The sequence below is a fragment of the Eutrema salsugineum genome, unplaced genomic scaffold, assembly GCF_000478725.1.
Source record: "Eutrema salsugineum unplaced genomic scaffold, Eutsalg1_0 scaffold_13, whole genome shotgun sequence".
Taxonomy (NCBI): Eukaryota; Viridiplantae; Streptophyta; class Magnoliopsida; order Brassicales; family Brassicaceae; genus Eutrema; species Eutrema salsugineum.
In genome coordinates, this window is record NW_006256885.1 from 8,778,270 (window position 1) to 8,800,288 (window position 22,019).

Below are 22,019 nucleotides of genomic sequence, written 5' to 3' on the forward strand. Positions count from 1 at the left end.
GCCTTTAATCGGCCGTTAATGAGCCTCTAATAGGCCGTTGATGGGCCTCAAATAGACGTTAATGGGCCAACGATGGGCCTCTAATACGCCGTTAATGGGCCAACGATATGCCGTTAATGGGCCAACGATGGGTCGTTAATGAGCCAATGAGCGACCGTTAATGGACCAATGATGGGCCTCTAATAGGGCCAATCAGTAGGTCATTAATGGGCCTCTATTAGACCATGATGGGCCGGTTACGGTCATTAATGGGTCTTTAATAGGCTGTTGATGGGTCTCTTATAGGCCGTTAATGGGTCGCTTATGGGCCTATGATGTACCGTTAATGGGCCCACGATGTGCCGTTAATGGGCCATTGATCGGTCGTTAATGGACCAATGATGGGCCTTTAATACGCCGTTAAGGGGTCATCGATGGGCCTCTAATAGACGTTAATGGGCCTTTAACTGGCCGTTAATGGGCCAATAATGGGCCTCTAATAGGTCGTTAGTAGGCGTCTTATGGGCCTCTAATGGACCAACGATGGGCCTTTAATGGGTCAATGATGGGCCTTTTATAGGTCGTTAATGGGTCTTTAATGGGCCGATTATGGGTCTCCAGTAATGGGCCGATTATGGGTCTTTAATGGGCCGATTATGGGTCTCCATTAAGCCGTTAATGGGCCTTTGATGGTCGTAAATGGGCTAAAGATGGGCCTCTAATAGGCCATTGATTGGGCCTATGATATGCCTCTAATCGCCGTTAATGGGCTTATTATGGATATCTAATAGGCTTAATGAGAGGTTAATATTGGGCTAACTAAAGCCCAGCAGCAAACTCAATCGGGGTACTGAGAAGCCCAATAACAGACTTTATAAGGCTTTACAAAGGGGATGATATTGGGCCCTCTAAAGCCCACTATTATGGCCTTTGGAAAACAGAATGCACGTGACGATTTTTTTTTAATCTCGGCAACAAACCCAATCAGGAAACTTTGAGCCCAGTAACAGACCCTGTAAAAAACCCAATCGGAAAATTTTGAGTCCAATAACAAACTTTACTTGGCTTACCACGAGGATAATATCGGGTCCATGATGGCTTGAAGCAAAAAACCAATCGGGAAATTATGAGCCCAACTTGGTTACCTTAAATATAAATCTCATTTTCAGTCGGTTCCAGTCAGTTTTCTTCTCTGCTGATGCTCTGCCACTTTGTAATCCACAACCTCTCTGAAGAGCATGGAGTCCAACACACAGTCCTCACTTCCATAAACAGCTGCCTGAACACTCGCCATCAGTTTCGCAATCTCTCTACCTGAAAACCCTTCGGTTTTTGCAGCCGCTTCCTTTAAGAGCTCTTCGGTAATTCCCTTTATCTCGATCTTCTGCTGCTCTTTCTTGAAGAGGCGGTGGAACAAACCTGGCTTTCTTGGACCAGCCTGAGCTATGTACTTTTCTAGATAGAGGTTTAGAAGCTTGAACCGCTCTTCTTCTCCCGGTAAGGGAAATTCAAGAACCTCATCGACACGGTCAGCCACAGCTGAGTCTAGGTCACCAGGTCGATTTGTGGCAAGTGCTAAGACTATGTCTTTGGACTGATCACCCGTACGGAAGAGAAGAGCATTTAGTGCACTCCTTTGTGCTTCGCTCATGTATGTTTTGTTTCTCCTGTTAAATTGCGATGAACACATCAAAACAATAGACAAAGTGTTAAAATGATCAGCTTGTAAAATAATAACACTTACTCGCACAAAAATGCGTCGGCTTCATCAATGAAGAGCAATAAGCCTCTCTTAGATTTTTTCCCCCAATCAAACAGTTGGTGAATCTTTGTAACAGCCTGAGATCCAAGGGGAGCAACATCTCCACCAGTCATCAGCGCATAATCCAAACCCTAGAAGAATTACAAATGTTAGAATAACAAAAAAGTAATGAAGTAACAAAATCCGAGAAGAACATGAACAACCTAGAACTAAAAAATTATGAGTTCAACCTTCAGATGCAATCATGGAAAATGCAGCAACCACCAATTTCTGTTATAGTGTCTAAACTCTATGTGCTAGAGATTCCAATGTCCATTCGGATGTCTCATATAATTAATTTTACAATAACTGAAACCTATATGGAAAGCATACTTACAGATTTACGAGCCAGCTCTCTGGCAGCCATTGTTTTCCCTGTTCCTGGAGGACCGTAGAAAAGCATATTACGGAAAGGAGCCTGGTGGGATTTTGTGTTGGCGGTTGCATTGGCTAGCTGTTCAATTCTCTTTTGTAGGGAAGGATGCAAAATAACATCACCAAACCCTTTTCCATTTTTGGTAGCTGACTCCTTCCCGCGTAATGTGGACATTGCACGAGAAAGCGAACCAGACCAAGGGTACTTGCCCCTTGATGATTCTCGGATTAAGGATGGTTGTCCTAATATTCTGTCCACATAGCTCCAGATAACCTTTGCACCTTCTCTGCAACAAGCAATTTAGCAGTCAGCAAAGACAATATTTCTATATTGCAGAACAATGGACTGACAGGCAAACTAAGAAAAATAATCAAGAACTGTAAAACGAGAATTTTCTTAGCTACTTCCTCAACGTTTGAGCAACAAGAACTCCTGATCATAGCAAACAATTTCTCAACCTACAGACAATATAGTGTTTACCTCGTTGTGTAGATTCCAGCTGCAAGAGCGGTGGCACCGCCAACGGCAACAATCAGTTTATTTTGATCCGTTAGAATTGCACGCAACCCGCCTAGGAAAAAAGAGTAAAGTGTCAAACACCTGTTCAAACATTTAGAACTTCCATATGTCAATGTAATGTACAGATTAGGTCCCACATCTATATCAATCACTAATTCATGGCACACGAGCATTTTCATTGAAAATGGATGATATCTACTTATGCATCAATGTCTGCACACTGCAGGGATTCCAGGTCTAAGCAACAGAGACACCATGTATGGAATTGAATCTCACACCTCCAATATGGTCGAATGTAGTGTTTATAGCAGCAACCCATTTCTCTCTTTCTGCATTTGCACGATCAACAAGCATCCTCCTGTTTACATCTTCAGCGAGCCTTGCTTCATGGGCTCTTCCTTCCGCTTCTGCTATAGCTTTGACCCTGATTGTCTCACGTTCAATCTCAGCCTTCTCCCTCTCAGTTTGTCGCCTCTGAGCCTGGATCTGTTCCTCTGTAGCTCGTCGAGCTTGCTCCTGCCTGATTGCCGAATCTTCTTGCATTTTCACAAGTTCTTGATTTCTTGTTCTATGAAACTCATTCTCAGCCTGTAAAACGATATACACAACAAAAGCTGTTATAACGAAGAAAAGAAACTTTAGATATTGTAAAACTGTAGGGAAAGTTGCATGCCTGCATCCTCTTTCTTGCCAAATCATCTTCATAACGGGCCATCTGCGATTTTGTCTGTGCTTGGTGCTGAGAAAGTTTTTTCTGTTCATCATATATTACCTTTTGCCTCTCCTGTAAAATGGAAAATATCAGGCACACAACTTTGCTGCCAAGAAATATCTAAGCCGAATAATAAACGATGCAGAGGAAGTGTCTCAAGTGATCACTAATGGCTGTAGTGGTGGAAGCAGGATACTATTCTCGACTTTACTAAGATAACTGCATAAACTTTACGCAGCATTTGCCTACTCATTTCTATTAGGTAGCCATAGTTGTAACACCACAGACTCATATAAACATGCCAACCATCAAAATATCGGATAATAAGCTTTAAAGTTAGTAGATCTCACCGTTTCAGATTGGGCTTGCATAGCTTTAAACTCTTGCGCCTTGGCTGCAAACTCAGTTTGCTTTGTCTCTTCTTGCTGCTTTATACTTTCAAAAACCTGAAAGAAACCAACACACACACCAACTGTGAGCCTAAAACACAGAAAAAGAACAATTCTGAGATCTGACAGAGAGATCTACTATATGAAACTTCTAACCTAGAAAGAATGCTTTTATCAGCTTCCACTCTCCTAAATCGTTGCATGATTCGATTGGTTCAGAAAAGATCAAAACAGAAAATCCCAAACTACACAGAGAAGGCAAAGACCTTTTTCGCATAAGAGGAATTGTTGATTTCCTTCAAGGCCTTAGCTCCTCGCTCCAGCGCCTCCGGATCGAAACCACCGGAACTCGTCCTCGGATTATCATTCCGAGGCCGCGGAAGAGCAGAAGATTCTTTACCAGCAGTCGACGGAGTTTGCGACGACGGAGAAGAAGAAGCAGTCTGATGCTGAGGATTCGCAGAAGGCGGAGGAGAATTAGAGAGTCCAGAGAAAGTGAAAGGACCATCTGCAGCAGCGACTTTCGATTGCGCAAGAGAAGCTGAAGCTGCTAGGGCTGAAATTAAACCAATCGCACATTTCTGAGCCATGCTTCCTGCGGAGGAGACTTAGGGTTCTTCCGGAATCGAGAATGCTGTAAGATAAATAGATTTATGTAGACGAGATTGGCTTGGAGAAGAAGAAATTCGAAGCCGAGATATTTGTTGCCATCGGAGAGAAGGCCCGTTTCTCAGTCTCATTTGGTAGGGTTTCGGCGGGACAATAATAAAATAGCTTTTATGTGTGTTTGGGCTCGTTTACTAGTTTCACGTTTCGGGTCGATTTCTTGATATTTAACCCGACCCGTCTGCTCCTATTAAATTAAATGAACGAATTAAGAAAAAAACCGATACGAAAAGTAAAATATAATATTATTGATTAACAGTAGCACATAAATAGTTCCATCAAAAGATTACAAAATTTAAAAAGACAGAAAAAATGTCCTTTTCCAGCAAAACAAAAAAAATAAAAGAAATGACAACGAGCGAAGTTCTTGACTTGCTCTATGTCAACTATACTTTGTGTTCTTGGCCAATCTGTCCGTCTCCAGCTTTTAAATCCTATCAGTCGCTGGCAAGACTTACATCTTTGGACAGATGTAATAATCTTATAAAGAAATGTAAACAATACATATATGTTAAGATTTGATATCCCAAGATTATATTCAGAAAGCAAACCTATAATCATGGGAATGTGAAAGATCCTCCAATTTGAGTAGAACCAGCAGGTGGATTAATGGCGACCCAAAGCAGAGAAATGGTGATAGCAACAAGTCCAGACCAAACATAAACAATGGTCGGAGTCCTTCCTCTTCTTCCCATAAGCCCTTTAGCAAAAGGATAAAGATGAGCCAAAACCCAGAAACTGAAGAACACTCCTCCAATCAGCTTACTCCACTGCGGAATCACACTGTAAATCGTCCTGCTAAACCCGACCGCGATCGCGATTAGATTCACCATCATGATTGTGATGGGTGGGATCATAAGCGATGTCCATTTCACAAGGTAGAGATCCGCGAACTCGTCGTCTATATCGTCTCCTCCGGATTTAGATGTCAACGTGAATGAGATTTCGATTCCGGCGACCACTTTGAGCAATCCTTGGATAACCGCGGCAAAATGAGCGCTTGTTCCTCCAATGAGCCAGAACTGCTCGTTTCGCCACCATTCCTCGAGTGAGATTCCTGACCACTTGATCTCAAGGATAGCGAGTAAGCAGAGTGTAATGGAGATGATCAAGAGGTAGATGAGGAATGTGACATTGAGTGTTTGGACTATGAATTGGCCTGAGAAGAGTGAGAGCGCAGGGAGGAAGCAGTAGACGATGAGGAAGATCGATGTGAACGGGTAGATTCCAACGTTTAGGTAAGCGATTCTCTGGAGGATTTTCATCCTCGGGCTAGCGAGAAAAGCGTTGTTTCTTGAGAAGAAGATCTCCACCGAGCCAGTAGCCCACCTGAGAACCTGATGCAGCCTATCCGTCAAGTTGATCGGCGCAGTGCCACGGAAAGCGTCCCGTTTCGTCACACAGTAAACCGATTTCCAGCCTCGGTTATGCATTCTATAACCCGTGACCACATCTTCCGTGACAGAACCATAAATCCAACCAATCCGAGATCCCCACTCGGTTTTATCCTCGTACCAACAAGAGATAACGGCTATGGCTTCTGCCACGGTCGATGCATCGAGAAGCTCGCGAGGAATGGTGAGAGCGCCGGGAGGACGTCCGTTTTGCACAGCCGGGTGATCCGCAAGAGGACGACCTTGGAACTCAGCGACCGGGATTGAATCGATAAGGAAAGTTGAGTTTCCGAATTTCTTGGGAACCAAGGAAAGATTCATCTCTTCATCATCATCCGAGTCACCACCCATTCTCAAAGATCGGTTTTCTTCCGGTACACGAGTTTTCTTCTTCTTGCGAGGGAAGCAGCAACTGCAGCATCCGGGATGGTGTTCTTTAGCCCGAGGCGGATCGAATCCGTACAATGCGATTCTTCTAAAGAGACAACCCGTTCCGACATAAACCGGACCCATCAAACCATCAAGAGCTCTCATGTTCACATCAAAGAAGACAGTGTTGTGATTCGCATACCGATCTGATGGGTCAATACCTTCAAACCGTTGCGGGAACTGAACGTAGCAAAGCCGGTCACCGCCTCGGTCCATCATGAAACACATTCCTTCTCTTAAAGCCTGAGAGTTGTATATGTAATGATCACAGTCAAGATTCAATATGAATGGACCGTTGGACATGATTGCAGAAGCTCGGACCAGTGCATTCATGGCTCCTGCTTTCTTGTTATGATCATAACCCGGACGCTTCTCACGCGAAACATAGACAAGAAGTGGAAGACGAATGTCGACGTCTGTAAGATCTAAGAACCCTTCAGATACTCCATGTAATGGCTCATCACTCGGCGGCTTTAACATCACCTACATTTTATTCAAAATTTCGAAAAAAATATTGATATATTAGCACAGAAACTGAAAATTCAAACCAAAATTCTTTAACCTCACGCAACCAAAAAATTTGCCAAACCAATTTGAACCAAACTCCGGTTCCCAATTCAGCTATAGACGAACTGAATGGCTCCAAACAAAAAAAACATGAAATAACCGAAGTGAACCGAAATGTACCTGGATGATACCGGCATGGTCACTACGGGAGTGATCAGGAGCAGAATTTATCCAAGTTCCAGGCCAGTGAGTACCATCAGCCATCCATGTAGCTTTAGGAATCTTGACTGGCTCTAAAATCTCTTCGTCTCTGTTTTGTCTCTGCTGCTTCATGGCCTTAATCTCTTCCCTCGCGTGATAAGCATCAGAACGGCGCCTGATCGAGTCAGGCAAGCTGTTAATCCTAACTTTGAACTCATCATACTCACGCTTCACCCGTCTCCGATCCTTAACGAAATCAGGCTTCACCTTGTTCTTGTAAGGATCTCTTTTCAGACTAAAGTATGAGTCCGGATTCCTCGGCTCGATAACGTGTTTACGACAGAAAGGAACCCATATGTTTGCAAAACTCGCTGCTTCAGCCATGGCTTCAAATGTCAAAAGCGCTCCTCCATCATCTGAGACGTAGCAAGCAAGCTTTTCGACAGGGTAGTCAGCAGCGAGAATCGATAAAATGGTGTTGGAAGTTACAAGAGGAGGTTCTTTCTCCGGATCTGCTGTAGATACAAACATATCGAGTCCCGGAAGATCAGATTTCCCGGTTGGGTTGCTCGGTGTAGGCGTTTCAAATTTTTCTTTAAGAACATTGAGATCTGTAGCTCGGTTAATCGGGCACAGCTTTGGAAGCTGATCAAGAAGCCAAGAAAAGGCGAACCAAAGCTCACAAACCACAGACATTCCCCATAGCCATATTGCATCTTGGTTTTTGTGATTAATCCTCCACATCAAGAACAGCGCAAGAACAACGATCCGGATAAATATTAAAAGCCTGCACAAGAAAATCAAATGCGTCAGTGAAAGTTTTGAACAAATGGAAATATCGTAGTAAAGAACAAATCAATTTCACCTGTAAGGACTAATAACAGCTGCAGGAATCTGCAGTTTCCGAGTAAGTGGTCTCCATGGTCTGCTCATCAGATCCTGTGGCCCCATACCGTGGCCATTTCCGTCCTTTTCACTCCCAAAATTCCCGTCCTTAGTCCAGAAAGCATTCCCGTAACCATAAGTACCGCTGGTTTCAAACAACCACCGATTATGATCAAAATCCCCGGTTTGACTCCTCATCAAACCGGACTTGGTCGACTTCATCAATGACAATCTTCTCTCCATCTTTGAGCCACCCGATGGTGGAGGAAGCATAGGCCGTTGCTGCGTCCCCTTGTTGTTGTTGTTATCAGCCAAATCCGTCAAATCAGTGTTCCTGTAAGGCTCCTTACACCCAGGGCATATACCACCGCCGGTTTTGACAGCATCCACAAAGCAATCCCTACAGATTTTGAAATCACATTCACAAGGAAGAAGATCTTGACCTCTCTCATCAGTCATCACCTTCACATCGCAACCAGGGATCGCGCAAGACGAGCCTTTCGCACCAGCCATCTGCGGATGGTTGGTCTCCGACTCAATAACTTTGTCCATGAGATGAGCCCGAGTCACACTGTTGAAACCTCCTGTGAACAAGGAGCTCGACACGTACTGCTCCTCAACCTTTTGAGAGATGGAAGGATCCATGGGCTGGTTATCTGGAGTTGGTGGAATGTGAACCGTATAGTTTGTAAAGTCAACACTTCCCAGCTCGCTCTCGAGATCATCTCTTGAGTAATTGACATAGCGACCAGAGGTTGTCCTCCGGGCAAATGTCACAGAAGGAGGCACAGCTTGCTGGTGCCTACCGGCGGCTTCAGCAGCATCAGAGTTTGTTGATAGATTGGATCGACTGTGTGTGAAATGGTTATTAGACGCCATTGTCTAATAATATCCACCGGACTTGTAGCCGGCAGATCCCTGAGAGAAATCCAAAAGTAATAATGCTCAAATTTTCAAGTCAATGTGTTATAAATCACACAATTTTCAGAAGATTATTAACTCGGAAATAATAACCAGTAGATCTAAGCTTGAACAAAAACGAATCTCATCATAATCTCCTGTAAAAAACATCAAAAAGGCAGTGATCATTGTTTCATAAGCCCACCAAAAGAGGAGAAAGCTTAAATCTGAGGCTAAAGAGGGAAATCTAAATAAGTAGCTCAATTTCAAACTCTCAAATTTCTAAAACCTTATTTTCCCAAATTTATTTCCGCATAAAAATCAAAATCAGATAAATCAAACTCGAAGCTTTCACATTCAAAGTCAAGAATGTTGTACCTGAGAGTCTGTAACAAAGGTTAAGCTTCAGATCTTCACCCGATATATATTTGGCAGAAGAAGAAAACGCTTTCTTAGTTTTGAGAAATCTTCTCTCAAGGAATCAAATGTGGTCGTGTTGCCCAAACTGGTTATGGGCATTTGAGAGAGAGGGAGAGAGAAAGAAGAAGAAGAGACGAGGAAGGGACTTAGTCGTGACCAAATACATCAGCACTACTACTGTTTTACTAATACACGTTATGATGGCAGCGATAACCCCATTTTTTTATTCAGAGATCTTACAGAAATTAAAATATATAAAAATTGGAGAAGAGAGATGAGAATGAAAGACGATCCAAAGATCTCTCAGCTCTAAGACTTTCTGACTGAAATAGTAAGGTTTCGAGGCCGTATTAACAGTGACGAAGTCTGTCAAAACACCGGCGAGAGAAGAAACCGGCGGAGATTGTGATTTTTTTTTTTATACCTTTTGGTGTTCTTTTTGAGTTGAGGTTTTCGGACAAGGTTGAGAGAATTAAGAAAATGTTTTATTTGTTTATTTTATTTTCCATTATAACGCGTTCGATTAATTTTTTTTTAGGACATTTTGGGAAATTCACAAGAAACGAACGCGTAACTTTGGATACAAAATTACATATTTGTTTTAGGTTGATGTAACGTGTGTTTGTAGACACAGTCCGTCAAAAACGTCAATCACGCATGTGTTATGGGGAGGAGCAAGTAAACACCAATAATGATCTTTTAAGAAAACTCAAACAAAACAAAAAACAGAAGGAAAATTGAACCCACTAAACGACTTGTTCTTACCAACATGTAAACAAAGTCAAACATCACGCGGTTATCTCTCAGTTCAATTGTACCGCATCTACAAAAACCCGAACAAAAGATAACCGAAGCTTTCTTCTTCAGAAAACATAAGTCAAAGGATTGTGGGATTGGATTGCCAACAAAGTTGAACGCAAGTCAAATTCCGAGTTTTCTTCTTCAGAGACAGAGACTACATTGTCTGGTCCACTTCTTGACTAAGTAATCACTCATCAGGACCCGGACATTGCAACTATATGAGTTGTTGTACTCTTCTATCATCTCCAAGTAGGTGAAGGAAAGCAGATTTGGAGTATCAAAACAAATGCTCTTTGGATTTCGATAGGACCTGGAGCCGAAGACGCTCAAAACTAGCTTTCTGAGGGTTGCACTTGACACGGTTACATCCAAATTCGCCCGTTCCATATTAGCAATTTGTAAATCCTCGAGCACAGGGAAACAAAGAAGAAGGTCCTCAATCTTGTCGTCGAAGAAATCCTCTCCGCGTAAATACGAAGACTTTTGAGCATTGGAAAGAAAGCGTCTATACAGCCCCACCAATGAACATCATAGACGCTTGTCACTTTCAGCTTCACTAGTGTACTACTGACGAACAACTCGGAAGGAAGAGTATAATAGTAATAATAGGGGAAATCGATGGAAAGATCAAGCTCCGAAACACCACGCTGCAGCGCTTTAACTATCCAACTATCTACACGATCAGAATCAACGCCTTCTCTGCACTTGAGGGAGAACTTGGTGATGGGAGAATCACCCTGCAAATCCAATACGCGATCAACGAAATCCATGAAGCTCTCCAGAACTCCGTCTCTTTCCCGCTTACCATCTTCCGGATGAAGAAAGACTGAGTCATCAATGTCGAGATTGGGGACAAATGCTACAAGATTGCGCCACCTCTTTGAGAGAATCGATGTCGAAGCAGCCTCCTTTGTGGTAAGCAAGGACAGTATATGAGTAAGAATTTCGTCCGGTAGACTGCTCAAGGGATCCATCTTCTCTGCAGCAACAAGAGCCAAATGAGTTCGGGACTGGGAGTGTGAAAGATACTAAAAAATTAGGGCGTCCCCTTCGAGAGAGAGAAAGAGAGAGAAAAAGGTATTTTTGGGATATTCCGTTTATAAAATGACATTTTTTCCTTCTTTTCTGCGTAATATAACGCGTGTTTTTGTAAACAGAACGAATGAATACAAAATATATGTATACAGCCAGCCAGATAGCGGTGACATTAACATTCGTATATTCCTATTTCGAACCCATACTAAAAAAATTAAACAACTTGGTCCAACCAACAATATGTAAACAAAAAAGTCTCATAATATATAGTATTATTTCCTAACCCCAAATCAAAAGGACAAATCGGGAAACAAACATAAGGAAAATTGAATTCGGCCTTTAAGATAAGACACGAGTCAAAGGATTGGAGACTGTGGAATTGGGTTGCCAGCAATCGCATCTGCATATACTCCTACTTCCTTTCACCATTCGCTGCGACCTCCTCGTGTGAAGCTTCATGCTCACCACTTTTCCTGCTATCTACAATTTGCAACAACATCATAAATTTCTTAGATAGGCTAATGCGTGAGTGATCATGCACACCAACGAGTCAGTGATCAAATGCACGAAATACTGAATCAAATAGGCTTATGCGTAATTCACTGTCTTGAAATCAACCAAAAACAATCAGAAAGCTCGGGGAAGAAAACCTTTAATTATGAGTGCTTTAGAGATTAGTCATAGAAACAAGGTATAAAGTGGAGGTAGCTATATACCATTCTCCATGTCAAGTCCTCTGGACCTAAAGGCTGAGCAGGGCTGGAATATAGGAAATGCCGCGAGTACTGCAAACAAAATGTTAACAAGCCCTTGTTTTATTCTGGGAAATTATGAAACCAGGTTCCAAACATTTCTTAGAATTAAATTCTGGTGAAGGTACAGTAAAGTAATTACTTACTTTAGCTACATTCTTCTGTAATCCTTTGATGTGGGAGGGACTAAGGCTTCTCAGATGATTCACAAGCCACCCAGGCTGGGTAGCATCACCAGAAGAAACAATCACAGCAATCTGAGAGAGAAATAAAAAGGAGAGATGAGAATAGAGTTTATAGAAACTCTTGTTTCTCATATACACAAATTCAGAAACAATTTGATCAAACTTCACAGCATCTAAATCTCACAAACACCAGTATGAAGTGAAACTGAAACACAGAAGCGACTTTGATGTGACAGGAATCAAAACTAATTACACCAAAAATTTTCACAATAATACTTAGGAGTCATCATTATTTGTTTTCCTGTTTTCAAGGAACGAATGTATGTTCTAGACTGCTCTCGATGGTGGTAAAAGAAATAGGCAAAAAAAAAAAAATGATGACTCCCAAGTATTATGGTGCAACTAACATTGATATCATCAGTCGATGTACCAGTTCAGACGCACCTTCCTGTAGTCAAGCAGTCCTTCAAAAGGTAACTCCAACTCATCGCTAACTACAACTGGTATGCATCCACTGACGATGGCATCAAACAGCCTCGCAGAGGATGGTGTGTCACCAGCAGGACACAGACAAAACAACGATCTGATGGAAGATACACATAGTTATAAGAAGATAAGAGGAACAATATGTACCACAGAAATTATCATAAACATCTCAGATTTTACCTGCGCATGCCCTTTTGAGCAGCCAATTTCCCTTCATCTCCAGCAGTGCCCTCTGTAATGATCACATCTTTAGCACTGCTTAACTCTGCACCGAGTTTGGCACGCACTTTCCCTCCCTACAAAAAAAAAATTTAGGACTCAATCTGTGAGACAGAGATTACATTGTCATCATACAAGTAGTTAAGGATAACTAAGAATACAACTCAGTTTCCTCGTTTAACAAAGTACTCCTACTAGAATGGGATAACAAATTTGTCACAGCATGTAAAAGGAAGATCACATGAATGGTATTAAGTATTAACAAAGCGACTCCTAATTTTAAAGCATAATTCTATCTAACGAAATGAAGAGGACTCAATATAGAGTTTACGAATTATTCTAAGAAAAAGGAATAGAGTTGGAGATAGCATGAATCATACAGCGTTCCGCTTAAGTCGGCCTCGGAAGAAAAGAAGAGTGGTCCTCTTTGGTGAATTCTCTGACAGGCACTTGGCATCGCAAAGATCCACATTGGGGACATAAGGAAGAATTAGGTCTTTCTCCAGCGAAACTTGCCCGGGCTTATACCTACAGTGTCGAATTTAACAGAAAAGCATTAAAGTATAGATAAAAACAACATTTTCTATGACTCATAAACTATGGAAGGAAATCTATAATTACCAGTTCCCAGTGGAGTCCAGATCTGGCAAAAGCCAGATTGCGTTTTTCACAAATTTGCGGACAGACTTGAAAGACCAGGGATGGTGAATAGGAAATACGTGATCCCTTCCCTCAGATCTTTTCCATGCAGGCTGATCAGTGATCCACTTCAAAGCTTCCTACAGTTAATAAATGGCCGAAATGTCACCGTTAAAGACCTAAATTCCATGTTTTTCCAATGGTAATTGTAGCAACTATTGAGGCAAGTTTAAACTGCATCTACAAAGAAGAAGCCTTGTTTAATGAAACACAAGCAATGGGAGAAGTCAGGATTCAGCAGTCGGTAACCTATCACTAAACAGCATTTGAGTTGCAAACAAAGGTCAGTGAGTATGGTAGAACCAAATATCTTCAGCGAGTTCATGGTAAATAAAGAAAGTAATTTCAAACACATACTAGCTCAGCCTAATATTTTCCACAAAGAAAAAGGCACTTGAAGATGAGGCCTACAAAAAGTAACACAACATATACAATCGAAAATAAAATGTAATAGCTGTAATTGTAGCTTGAATCTCACTCACACCCTATAGAGTGCTTTGCATTGCTGCTTCTCCAACAAGAAAAAGCTGATTGTAGTGAAAAAAGGAACATAGAAAATGTCCGCATCCTGCTGCTTATGGACCCTCACAACACTTTTCAAACGCCTTTCAGATTCAGGAGCAATCAGTTCAGCCCAGAGCCAGTAATCTATAGAATGCTGCAATTTAGAAAAGGTTGTTAATAAGCCAAAAATATTAAGCAGAAACAATTGAAGAAAATTGATCAGCCAAGTTTACGATCCATCAATTTTCTTACCAAAAGAATACAAGGGAAATCTGACAATTAACCACATGAACAATGATTCCACATTATTAATCTCTGATTTAGTCTCATGCTAGCATTATGCTCTTCAACTAGTAGAAATTTCGTAATCCCAGAGTCGTATCAAAAAAATTCACTCATGTTAGAGAAAGAGACACAGAGAGAGAGATGATCAACCCGTGTTACCTGCTCGATTAAGCGATGCACAGGGCTTCCATTAGAGGTGAGATTCGAAGTCTCTTTGTAAGTATTGTGAAACAACCAAAGAAGATCGTAGGTAAACTTCTTCGGCATCTTGTAAACGTAGACCTTAACCGGAAACCCCACGGGATCTTCGTTCAAAAGCCGATTCTCTCTCTCAAACACCAAATCGTCGAGCTTCCTAGCTAGATGATCACTCTCACCACGCACCGTGTCATCTATAACGTGTGACGAGAGCTTAGGCGCCTTATGTGTCAAAAAATGCTCCAAGGAAGCGACGAAGGACCTCTCCGTCTGGACCGAATAGGTAACCGAGGGCCTGACGGATGAGAAGTACACGGAGCAGATGAACAGAATAAAGACGACGGCGACGGCGGGGGCGGCGGCGAGAATTACGAATCTCAAGTTACATCTGCTGGATGAATGACGATTGTGCAGCTTTCCAGGCATTGAAAGATCTGAATCTTCGATCCAAAATCGGAAAATTTGTCTGTTACCCGGAGAATTATTAGAGTGAGTGAGGAAGGTAAGTAGCTACCGATGGGACTGGGACTTTTCCCGGCCGAGCCAGATCGGGGATGTGACGATTCTAAATTCTAATTAAGCGTTTGATAGTAAGCGACTGTGATGAATGAGTGCGTAAGATAGTAAAATGTGTTTAAGATAGCGCGGTTTATCCCATATATAGATGAGCACCTCAGATCAAGCGCGCAAGATAGACAATTAAAAAAGAAAAAAAGTCTTTGAACTTGCACATAACATGAAGAGGCTGAAGTCCAAGCCTTAACGTAACACAGATTCGCAATTCTTCTGTTTAAATCTCTCTTTTTCTATATAATAAACCCCTCACACGAGTCAAGTCAGAAATCAAGAAGGATAATTTTATTTACATAAAAACTGTTCATATTCCCAAGTTCAAACACCAGTCCACTAGAGTTTTCTCAACCCAAAAAAAAAACATCTCAGAAGCGAATGAGATCGTCGTTTTTAGAAGATTGCTGCTTCTTCGAGTCGTTCCCAGTCGCAGCTTCAGATGAAGAATGACCAAAACCTTTATTACCAAATATCATCTCATCGAGATCATCCATCATCATGTCATCGCTGCTGCTTCCATGAGCACCACCCGAGGATCTCCTGACCAGCGATTCTTCTCCTTTTGCATGAATGGGAGACTCAGCAGCAACAGGGATCATGGCTGGCTCAGGTGCAGCTAATGGTGCAGACGGTTTCTTCAACTCTTCATACTTTGACAGCGTTTTCACTAGTTCGTCGTTTACATTCAATGCTTCGAATAAAAGGGCTTCGTTTTCTCCAGATGCCTCGATGATTCTTTGAACAGTGCTTTTGGATCGCCGACATTGCTGTACAAGTGTAATTGTCAACTCGTCCTACAAACAAAAAATAAACCCATAAAAATGCAGAAATATTATATAATCGAAAAAAGAAACTCATATCTTTAGAGTTGGATTTACATGTAAAGCTTCCTGGTGAGGTGAAGAGGACAAAACCGTTGAAAGAAGTTCAATGCTGTTCCTCGCAACATCAAAAGCTTCTTTTGTCTCCTCCACAGTGAAGCTTTGTACAGGAGGAGCATTGTACTGCACATGTGCATGCTCATTCACATGCTGAGCAACATTCACTTCTGGTACTGAAGCTGATCGAGGAGGTGTGAAAATAGGTGCTAAGCTCTCGTTGTCACGTCCAGGGAAGCGGAGACCTCTTGATTTTAGGCTCTATAGTATTGCAACAAATGTATCAAAAACCCAATCGCCAGAGAGAAACATTTATAACCAAACAGGTTAAGAACACCAAACCTTGTAAGTTTCTTCGAAAACTGGTAAGTAGCGGAGTTCACTGGTTGATTCCCCCCAAGCTTCAATCAATATCAAAGCTTTATTCCGATTGTTCACAACAGTTTCAGGGTCATCAATTAGCTTAACCATTTCATCGAGGACTCTTTCAGCAGCAACCTCAGAGAAGGCTTTCTCACAATTCTTAACACACGTCTCAAGCAAAACCAAGGCAAGGTACTGAATCCTCGGCTGCTTCATCATTATCCTCTTCTTTATCCCGCGGATCAAATCAACGCTATTGATCTTCTCCTGATTGATCATATCGCATATCTCCAAGTTCATGGCCCAATCCGGTTCCTCTAGATTCTCTGAAGTAGCATCCTCGGCTAGCTTATCAGTTGGGTTAGGACCTTGGAAAAGTTCCTTCACTTTGAAACTCATCGAGCTCACACCAGCACTCACTTTCTTGCTCACCTCAGAACCTCCAATCTTGAGACGCTCACTAAATGAGCTTACTTTGTCCATTAGATTGTCACTCATCTTCTTCCGGTGCTAACACAAAAAAAAAACCTGGAAATCTCAAAACATAAGCAATATCAAGCCTAAAAGGATATTACGTATTATCTTATATTGAAGATTCCTCTAATCTCAATATGAATCTCCAAAAGGATTATCTGAAATTTTTCATCAAAGTAAAAGTCAGCAGAGGCTTTCGTATACACTTGATTTCACCGATCACAACTAAATTCATCTCGAACCATCAAAATAAGTCAATGAAGTCACTAGGCAATTGGATTCCGAGAACCAACTTGTAATTGAGGAATCAGATTAGGGGTTTTTAACAGGAAACTAAACTTCGAGAACGATTTTCATTGATAAAAATTCAGAAGAAAAACAGAACATAAATAGTTATGTTATAATTAGCTAGAACGACAAAAACTGTAGCGAAAAGCAGTCGATAACATCAGAAAGAAAAAAACAATAGTCGAGGGAAATATACGGAAATCAACATGAGATACTAACTTAAAAACGAAGAAACTACGAGAAGAGATAAGCGAAGTTACCTTTGTTCGTCGAAACGAGAAGTGAAGCTTTATGATCTGCAACAGAAATGTAATCTGGTTTTTTTTTTTTTGTCAACAAATGTTATCTGGTTTAAAAAGAAGACGAATAAGGAAGAAAATCTACGACGGAGTTGTCGTTGACTTAATAAAAAAAATTAGAAAAAAAAAAGTAGAAACGCGTTGACTTAAGTTGAGGTGTGTTTGGTCGTGCGAATAACTTTATCTCGAGCAAATCAGGATGCCCACAAATTTTAATATGATTGATTATCATATTATGGATTCTTATGATTTGGAAGACTCTTCTTGAATTAGATGAAGATTTTTGTAGAGTTTTAGGTTTTAATTCTTAGTTTTTAATATCCAAAATAAATAGGTTTTAAATTTCTTACCATAAAAACAAACTTAAAGAAAAAACTAAAGAATATATAGTAAAATCTTTCAAATTTATACTATTGGATAAGATCATAAGACAATGCATTTGTTTAATTTTAGGATGGATTAAAAAGTTTGGTTAGTTTAAAAAAAAAATGAAACCTAAAAGGAAAATTTTGCAAAAATAATGGGTGGCAAATTAATTACTGCTTTAAATATTGTAAAGGACATAGATAATCCCGTTCCCAAACAGAAAGCTATCGCCTAAATTGGCAAGAGTTGAGAGAAGGTCTGTTCAACTGCTCAGCCGCCGTATTTCTCCGGGAAGATTAAGGTAATGTTAAAAATACTCGTTGACTACTTGGATTCAAAACGTATTGCGATTACTCGTCCCTCGTAGATTTGTTTTGACAATTAAAAAGTGCTTATGAGTTTGTTGTTTTCTGAAAATCCCCATTGGTGAATCCTAGAATCGAGAAACCTTAGAAGGAAGTAGCTTTATCGATCAATGGGTCCGATACAGCTTTTGTTTGGCTTAAAAACTCTATCTTAGTGTGAATGATAGCTGTGGAATTGAGTTCTTGAGTTTCATGCTTCTAAGTTCTAATTATGTCAGCTTTTTGCATATGTTTAAGAGGCTGGTTTTTGGTTTTTGTTATTGTTCACTTGCATTACTTGAGAAAACTTTCTTATTCACTATAAATTCCCAAAATTAGTAGTGTGTTTCTCTCGTAATCACTGAGTTTAGTTTTTTTTTTCCCTTGAAGGATGGTGGATTTGATGTGGTTAAGTGCTTTACTTCTTGGAGCTGCACTTGGATATTACATCAGCACTCTACGACAATCCCGCGGCATCTTTGTCCCCTCCAGAACTGTCACCATCAATGCGGATTCCAATGGCAATAAGAAGACCAAGTCCAAGGAACCCCTCGAGATTGAGAAACTCACTGATTTCCGCCAAAAATTCAAAATGGTTACTCATAACTATTTCTCTCTGTAGTTGTAGACACAATAAGCTGATATGAATTTGCTTCTTTCTTTATGTTGTCTTTTGTAGGTTTTGGTAGTGAGGAATGATCTTAAAATGGGCAAAGGAAAGATTGCAGCTCAATGCAGGTGATTATCAAATTTTAAACGTTTTTATTTTTCTCTTTAAGTGTTTTAATCATCTGAAGTAATGATTCAATTTTTTGTTTTGTTTTTTTGTTTTGCATTATGTAGTCATGCAACTTTAGGTTTATACAAAAAACTCCTTCAACGGGCACCAAAAGCCTTGAACAGGTACACCACACCATATCATAGTCGTACTCAAATCCTTTTTTTTAGCAGGCGACAGACGAAATTAACAATTTTGGTTTTATTGTCATTGCAGATGGGAAAATTGTGCCCAGCCAAAAGTTGTTGTCAAAATCGAGAGTGAGGAAGAGATGCTAGTTTTGCAAGTGAGTTTTTAAACATGTGTTATTACCTTAGAAATCTTCTTGCGCTTTGCAAGATTGCAGATTGTTAGTTCTTGAACTTTTGGTTTAAGTTACAAAATAGATAGGATCGTATGTTGATTGTCTAGATGATTTCAACTTCAGAGTTTAACAGTGTTGTTAATATGGACAGAAAAAGGCAAAGTCTATTAAATTGCCAACCCATATCACCATTGATGCCGGAAAAACACAGATAGCTCCAGGTGAGTTCCATAATTACTGATTGGAATTCAAACCGCTCTCAAACTTCAAATCCTACTTAAACGTAGTCAGAAAAATAAGAATTTAATGTATGTACTTGTTATGTTTTTTTTTTTTTTCCAGATTCAAGGACAGTTATGGCTATTCTTGGTAAGTTATCATCTATGATCCTTCAAGGACAGTAATAGTTGCAGCCTCTTTCGACCGCTCTGTGTTTGAACGTTAATTAGATGAAATCTAGATTTTTCCTATAATTTCCCATAAACTGTTACTTGTGCAGGACCGGTGGATGTTGTTAATGATGTAACAGGTGGACTAAAGCTTATGTAACAACATTTGGATTCGATATTGATATAGTCTAGCAGAAGGGAGAGAGTGTTAATTGGCTGCAAGTTTTTTCGTCATTGCGGAGTGATTAATCTGTTTTCCTTCTTCTTAACCATTCTTGCCACTGAGAAGTCTATCAAATGGAAGTTATATCGGTGATGGATTTTTAGTGTTTTAATTAGAATAGTTTCACAAACTCCATACTTTTTGTTTGTCAACCAAAATCACCACGCTAAGTTTTATTAAAAAAAAATAGAAACATAAAATATTAAATTATAAATAAACTTTGCTTATACGCATGTTCTAATCTATGTCATAAATTACAAGAATATAGTATTACATAATTGTAAACATACTAATTTCAAAAAATTAAAAAACTGATGTATAAAATAAATTCTTATGGATTTGGTCATTTTAATAAGTTTATATCTTTAATATCTATCTTAACATATCTTTTAATAGAGGTATCCATTAACTTTTCAACTACTGTATTTTTAGTGAAAAAAGAACTAAAACCACAAAAATTTCTGATACAATATATTAGTAATTCCTACTGAATAAACATATATCTTTTACAAAATAAAATATATATATATATATTAGTAGAACTGTAATTACTTGCAACAATACATATAATCTGAAGTTTTTTAAGTAGCATACCTAGAGAAGGCCCTATCATCTACCAAATAAAATATCTATATATCAATTACAAAATAAAATACCTATAAATGAACAAAAACTGATATTACTTGCAAAATGCCAACATTACAGAATCTGAAGTTTTTTAAGTAGCATATCAAGAAAAGATCCTGTCACAAATCTCATGCACTTATTGTTTATATATTGATGGGTATAAATCTGAATAGTCAGAAGCTTCATACCCTATAAATATCCTGTAACATTTGGCTGAATCAAACAGTCTTCGAAACTTTTATTTCAGAAAAGGTTAAGTGCCTATAAGATCTGAAGCCAAAAATTGTTTGTCTAAACTAATTCCAATGAAGTTAATGGAGAGTCAAGAGGGGTCAGGAAATGTTCCGAGATGGGAAAATATGGATAAAGACATACTTTCAAACATTTTCAAGAAGCTCGACGTAGTGGACGTTGTCATGGGAACATCACGAGTGTGCATCACTTGGTTCCTTGCCTCTCACAACAAGACAATATGGAGCACTATCAAACTCAACGATCTTGATTCGATCGTCTTGGATGACCCCTATTGGCCACAAATGCAGGATAATGACGATAAAGAAAAGCATCGATACCACCTTAGGAAGATCTTGATTGAGATCAACAAATTCAGCCGTACTGTCCCGACAAACTTTTTCTTCAACGTATATTGCAACAATATACTAGAAGAGGATCTGGCGATCATTTCTAACGGGTAATAAAACTATCTCCATTCTTATCATTTGATTTCATTATTGAATTCTTTGTGGAATTAAAATCCTAAAATGACAAAAAAAAAAAAAAAAAAAAAAATCTCTTGTTTTCTTTTATGAAGGATGCCGAACATCCGAAAACTTGCGTTACCAATATGGAAAAGGTTAGATTTGAATTCAATTGAGTTAGCCTTTAGTAAATTGAAGAATCTACAAACGTTGACTATTTCACCATATCCATGGCGAGATGACGCCTTAAGCCCTGAGCTTCGAGCCATCGGAGACAGCTGTAGAAATCTTACCACCATAAAATTTCATTGTCTATTGGACAAAATCTTGGCCAATATAATTATCTGTAACTTTCCGAGCGTCCAGCGAATAAGCTTTCGATGCTCTTATGTCTGTATAGAAGCAACAATGTCGCTCATCATCGGCCATCCAAACCTCAAGATATTTAATCTTTCACATTGTATTTTCATGGAAAAACCGCACCAGTACAACGACGCCTACTATATATTAGGAATGAGACCTGAGGAAGAAATTGTACAAATCGGTACTCAGAAGCTTGATAGAATTTTGGTGTGTAGTAGTTCGGATCACTGCACAATTTTCCAAGATGTGTGGAAATATATACAGAATCGTATGGATCCTCCGCTCAAAGCTTCGCTACGTTCGGGAGGAACAGTGGAAACATGATGAGATAAATGAATTAGATTTTGACTTTTGAACCTAATTTAAAAATATATATATATATATATATATATATATATATATATATATGTTTTGAACAGAGTTGGTTCATTGATAACAAACTCTTTGTTATTGTAAAACTTCGATCGTTATGAAATATATACTATGAGTATGTGAGAAACGTGTGTTCCAGCCAGCTTTTCGACTTCCAAGTTTCAGATAAATAAACAAGAGACTTGTTTTTTTGTCCAACAGGAACCTTAATTTGTGTCAAATGAGGTGGTGCGTCACGTACTGCTTGCCAATGAGAAGTCTACGAACAAAACAAAACGACTGCATTCGAATCTCTCGATTTTACATGGACTTGTACAAAACTTGTCTTATTAGAAGATTCT

At 39.8% G+C, this 22,019-nt stretch overlaps 7 protein-coding genes across 11 annotated transcripts; 2 read left to right on the plus strand and 5 right to left on the minus strand.

Annotated features, from left to right (window-relative positions):
- Positions 1-839: 839 nt before the first annotated feature.
- LOC18023162 (ATPase family AAA domain-containing protein 3) lies at positions 840-4,506 on the minus strand. Of its 2 annotated transcripts, XM_024159806.1 has the most exons (9): positions 4,043-4,506; positions 3,738-3,833; positions 3,349-3,459; positions 2,954-3,263; positions 2,637-2,727; positions 2,118-2,442; positions 1,724-1,872; positions 1,125-1,646; positions 840-992 (listed from the first exon to the last, which is right to left on the minus strand). In XM_024159806.1, exons 1-8 carry the CDS (start codon positions 4,364-4,366, stop codon positions 1,145-1,147), a joined length of 1,908 nt encoding a protein of 635 aa, XP_024015574.1. In that variant the 5' UTR covers positions 4,367-4,506; the 3' UTR covers positions 840-992; positions 1,125-1,144. The 2 variants fall into 2 exon arrangements, with proteins under 2 accessions (XP_024015574.1, XP_006408347.1); XM_006408284.2 differs by lacking the exon at positions 840-992 and having other exon boundaries at positions 1,028-1,646.
- Positions 4,507-4,670: 164 nt separating this feature from the next.
- Positions 4,671-9,621, minus strand: LOC18023163 (cellulose synthase-like protein D3). Of its 2 annotated transcripts, XM_024159916.1 has the most exons (5): positions 9,137-9,621; positions 8,859-8,916; positions 7,839-8,776; positions 6,953-7,760; positions 4,671-6,748 (listed from the first exon to the last, which is right to left on the minus strand). In XM_024159916.1, the coding sequence occupies exons 3-5, from the start codon at positions 8,735-8,737 to the stop codon at positions 5,000-5,002; spliced, it is 3,456 nt and encodes a 1,151-aa protein (XP_024015684.1). In that variant the 5' UTR covers positions 8,738-8,776; positions 8,859-8,916; positions 9,137-9,621; the 3' UTR covers positions 4,671-4,999. The 2 variants fall into 2 exon arrangements, with proteins under 2 accessions (XP_024015684.1, XP_006408348.1); XM_006408285.2 differs by lacking the exon at positions 8,859-8,916.
- A 499-nt stretch (positions 9,622-10,120) lies between these two features.
- Positions 10,121-11,071, minus strand: LOC18023164 (F-box protein At3g03040). The gene is given in 2 exon segments (XM_024159534.1): positions 10,121-10,437; positions 10,440-11,071. Coding segments are annotated over 2 exon segments (831 nt in total). The 5' UTR covers positions 10,954-11,071.
- LOC18023165 (probable arabinosyltransferase ARAD1) lies at positions 11,065-14,897 on the minus strand. Its single transcript, XM_006408288.2, has 9 exons — positions 14,304-14,897; positions 13,840-14,013; positions 13,278-13,435; positions 13,037-13,184; positions 12,618-12,733; positions 12,396-12,534; positions 11,913-12,023; positions 11,731-11,799; positions 11,065-11,494 (listed from the first exon to the last, which is right to left on the minus strand). Exons 1-9 carry the CDS (start codon positions 14,766-14,768, stop codon positions 11,354-11,356), a joined length of 1,521 nt encoding a protein of 506 aa, XP_006408351.1. The 5' UTR covers positions 14,769-14,897; the 3' UTR covers positions 11,065-11,353.
- Positions 14,898-15,126: 229 nt separating this feature from the next.
- LOC18023166 (TOM1-like protein 1) lies at positions 15,127-17,240 on the minus strand. Of its 3 annotated transcripts, none has more exons than XM_024159913.1 (4): positions 17,176-17,240; positions 16,133-16,663; positions 15,791-16,051; positions 15,127-15,706 (listed from the first exon to the last, which is right to left on the minus strand). In XM_024159913.1, exons 2-4 carry the CDS (start codon positions 16,649-16,651, stop codon positions 15,281-15,283), a joined length of 1,206 nt encoding a protein of 401 aa, XP_024015681.1. In that variant the 5' UTR covers positions 16,652-16,663; positions 17,176-17,240; the 3' UTR covers positions 15,127-15,280. The 3 variants fall into 3 exon arrangements, with proteins under 3 accessions (XP_024015681.1, XP_006408352.1, XP_024015682.1); XM_006408289.2 differs by having other exon boundaries at positions 16,133-16,681; positions 17,176-17,238; XM_024159914.1 differs by lacking the exon at positions 17,176-17,240 and adding an exon at positions 17,135-17,157.
- Positions 17,241-17,794: 554 nt separating this feature from the next.
- On the plus strand, positions 17,795-19,776 carry LOC18023167 (peptidyl-tRNA hydrolase 2, mitochondrial). Its single transcript, XM_006408290.2, has 8 exons — positions 17,795-17,881; positions 18,315-18,519; positions 18,604-18,662; positions 18,768-18,827; positions 18,919-18,988; positions 19,158-19,227; positions 19,349-19,375; positions 19,506-19,776. Exons 2-8 carry the CDS (start codon positions 18,316-18,318, stop codon positions 19,553-19,555), a joined length of 540 nt encoding a protein of 179 aa, XP_006408353.1. The 5' UTR covers positions 17,795-17,881; position 18,315; the 3' UTR covers positions 19,556-19,776.
- A 783-nt stretch (positions 19,777-20,559) lies between these two features.
- LOC18023168 (putative F-box protein At4g11580) lies at positions 20,560-21,630 on the plus strand. The gene is made up of 2 exons (XM_006408291.2): positions 20,560-20,936; positions 21,057-21,630. The coding sequence occupies exons 1-2, from the start codon at positions 20,560-20,562 to the stop codon at positions 21,628-21,630; spliced, it is 951 nt and encodes a 316-aa protein (XP_006408354.2).
- Positions 21,631-22,019: the final 389 nt, after the last annotated feature.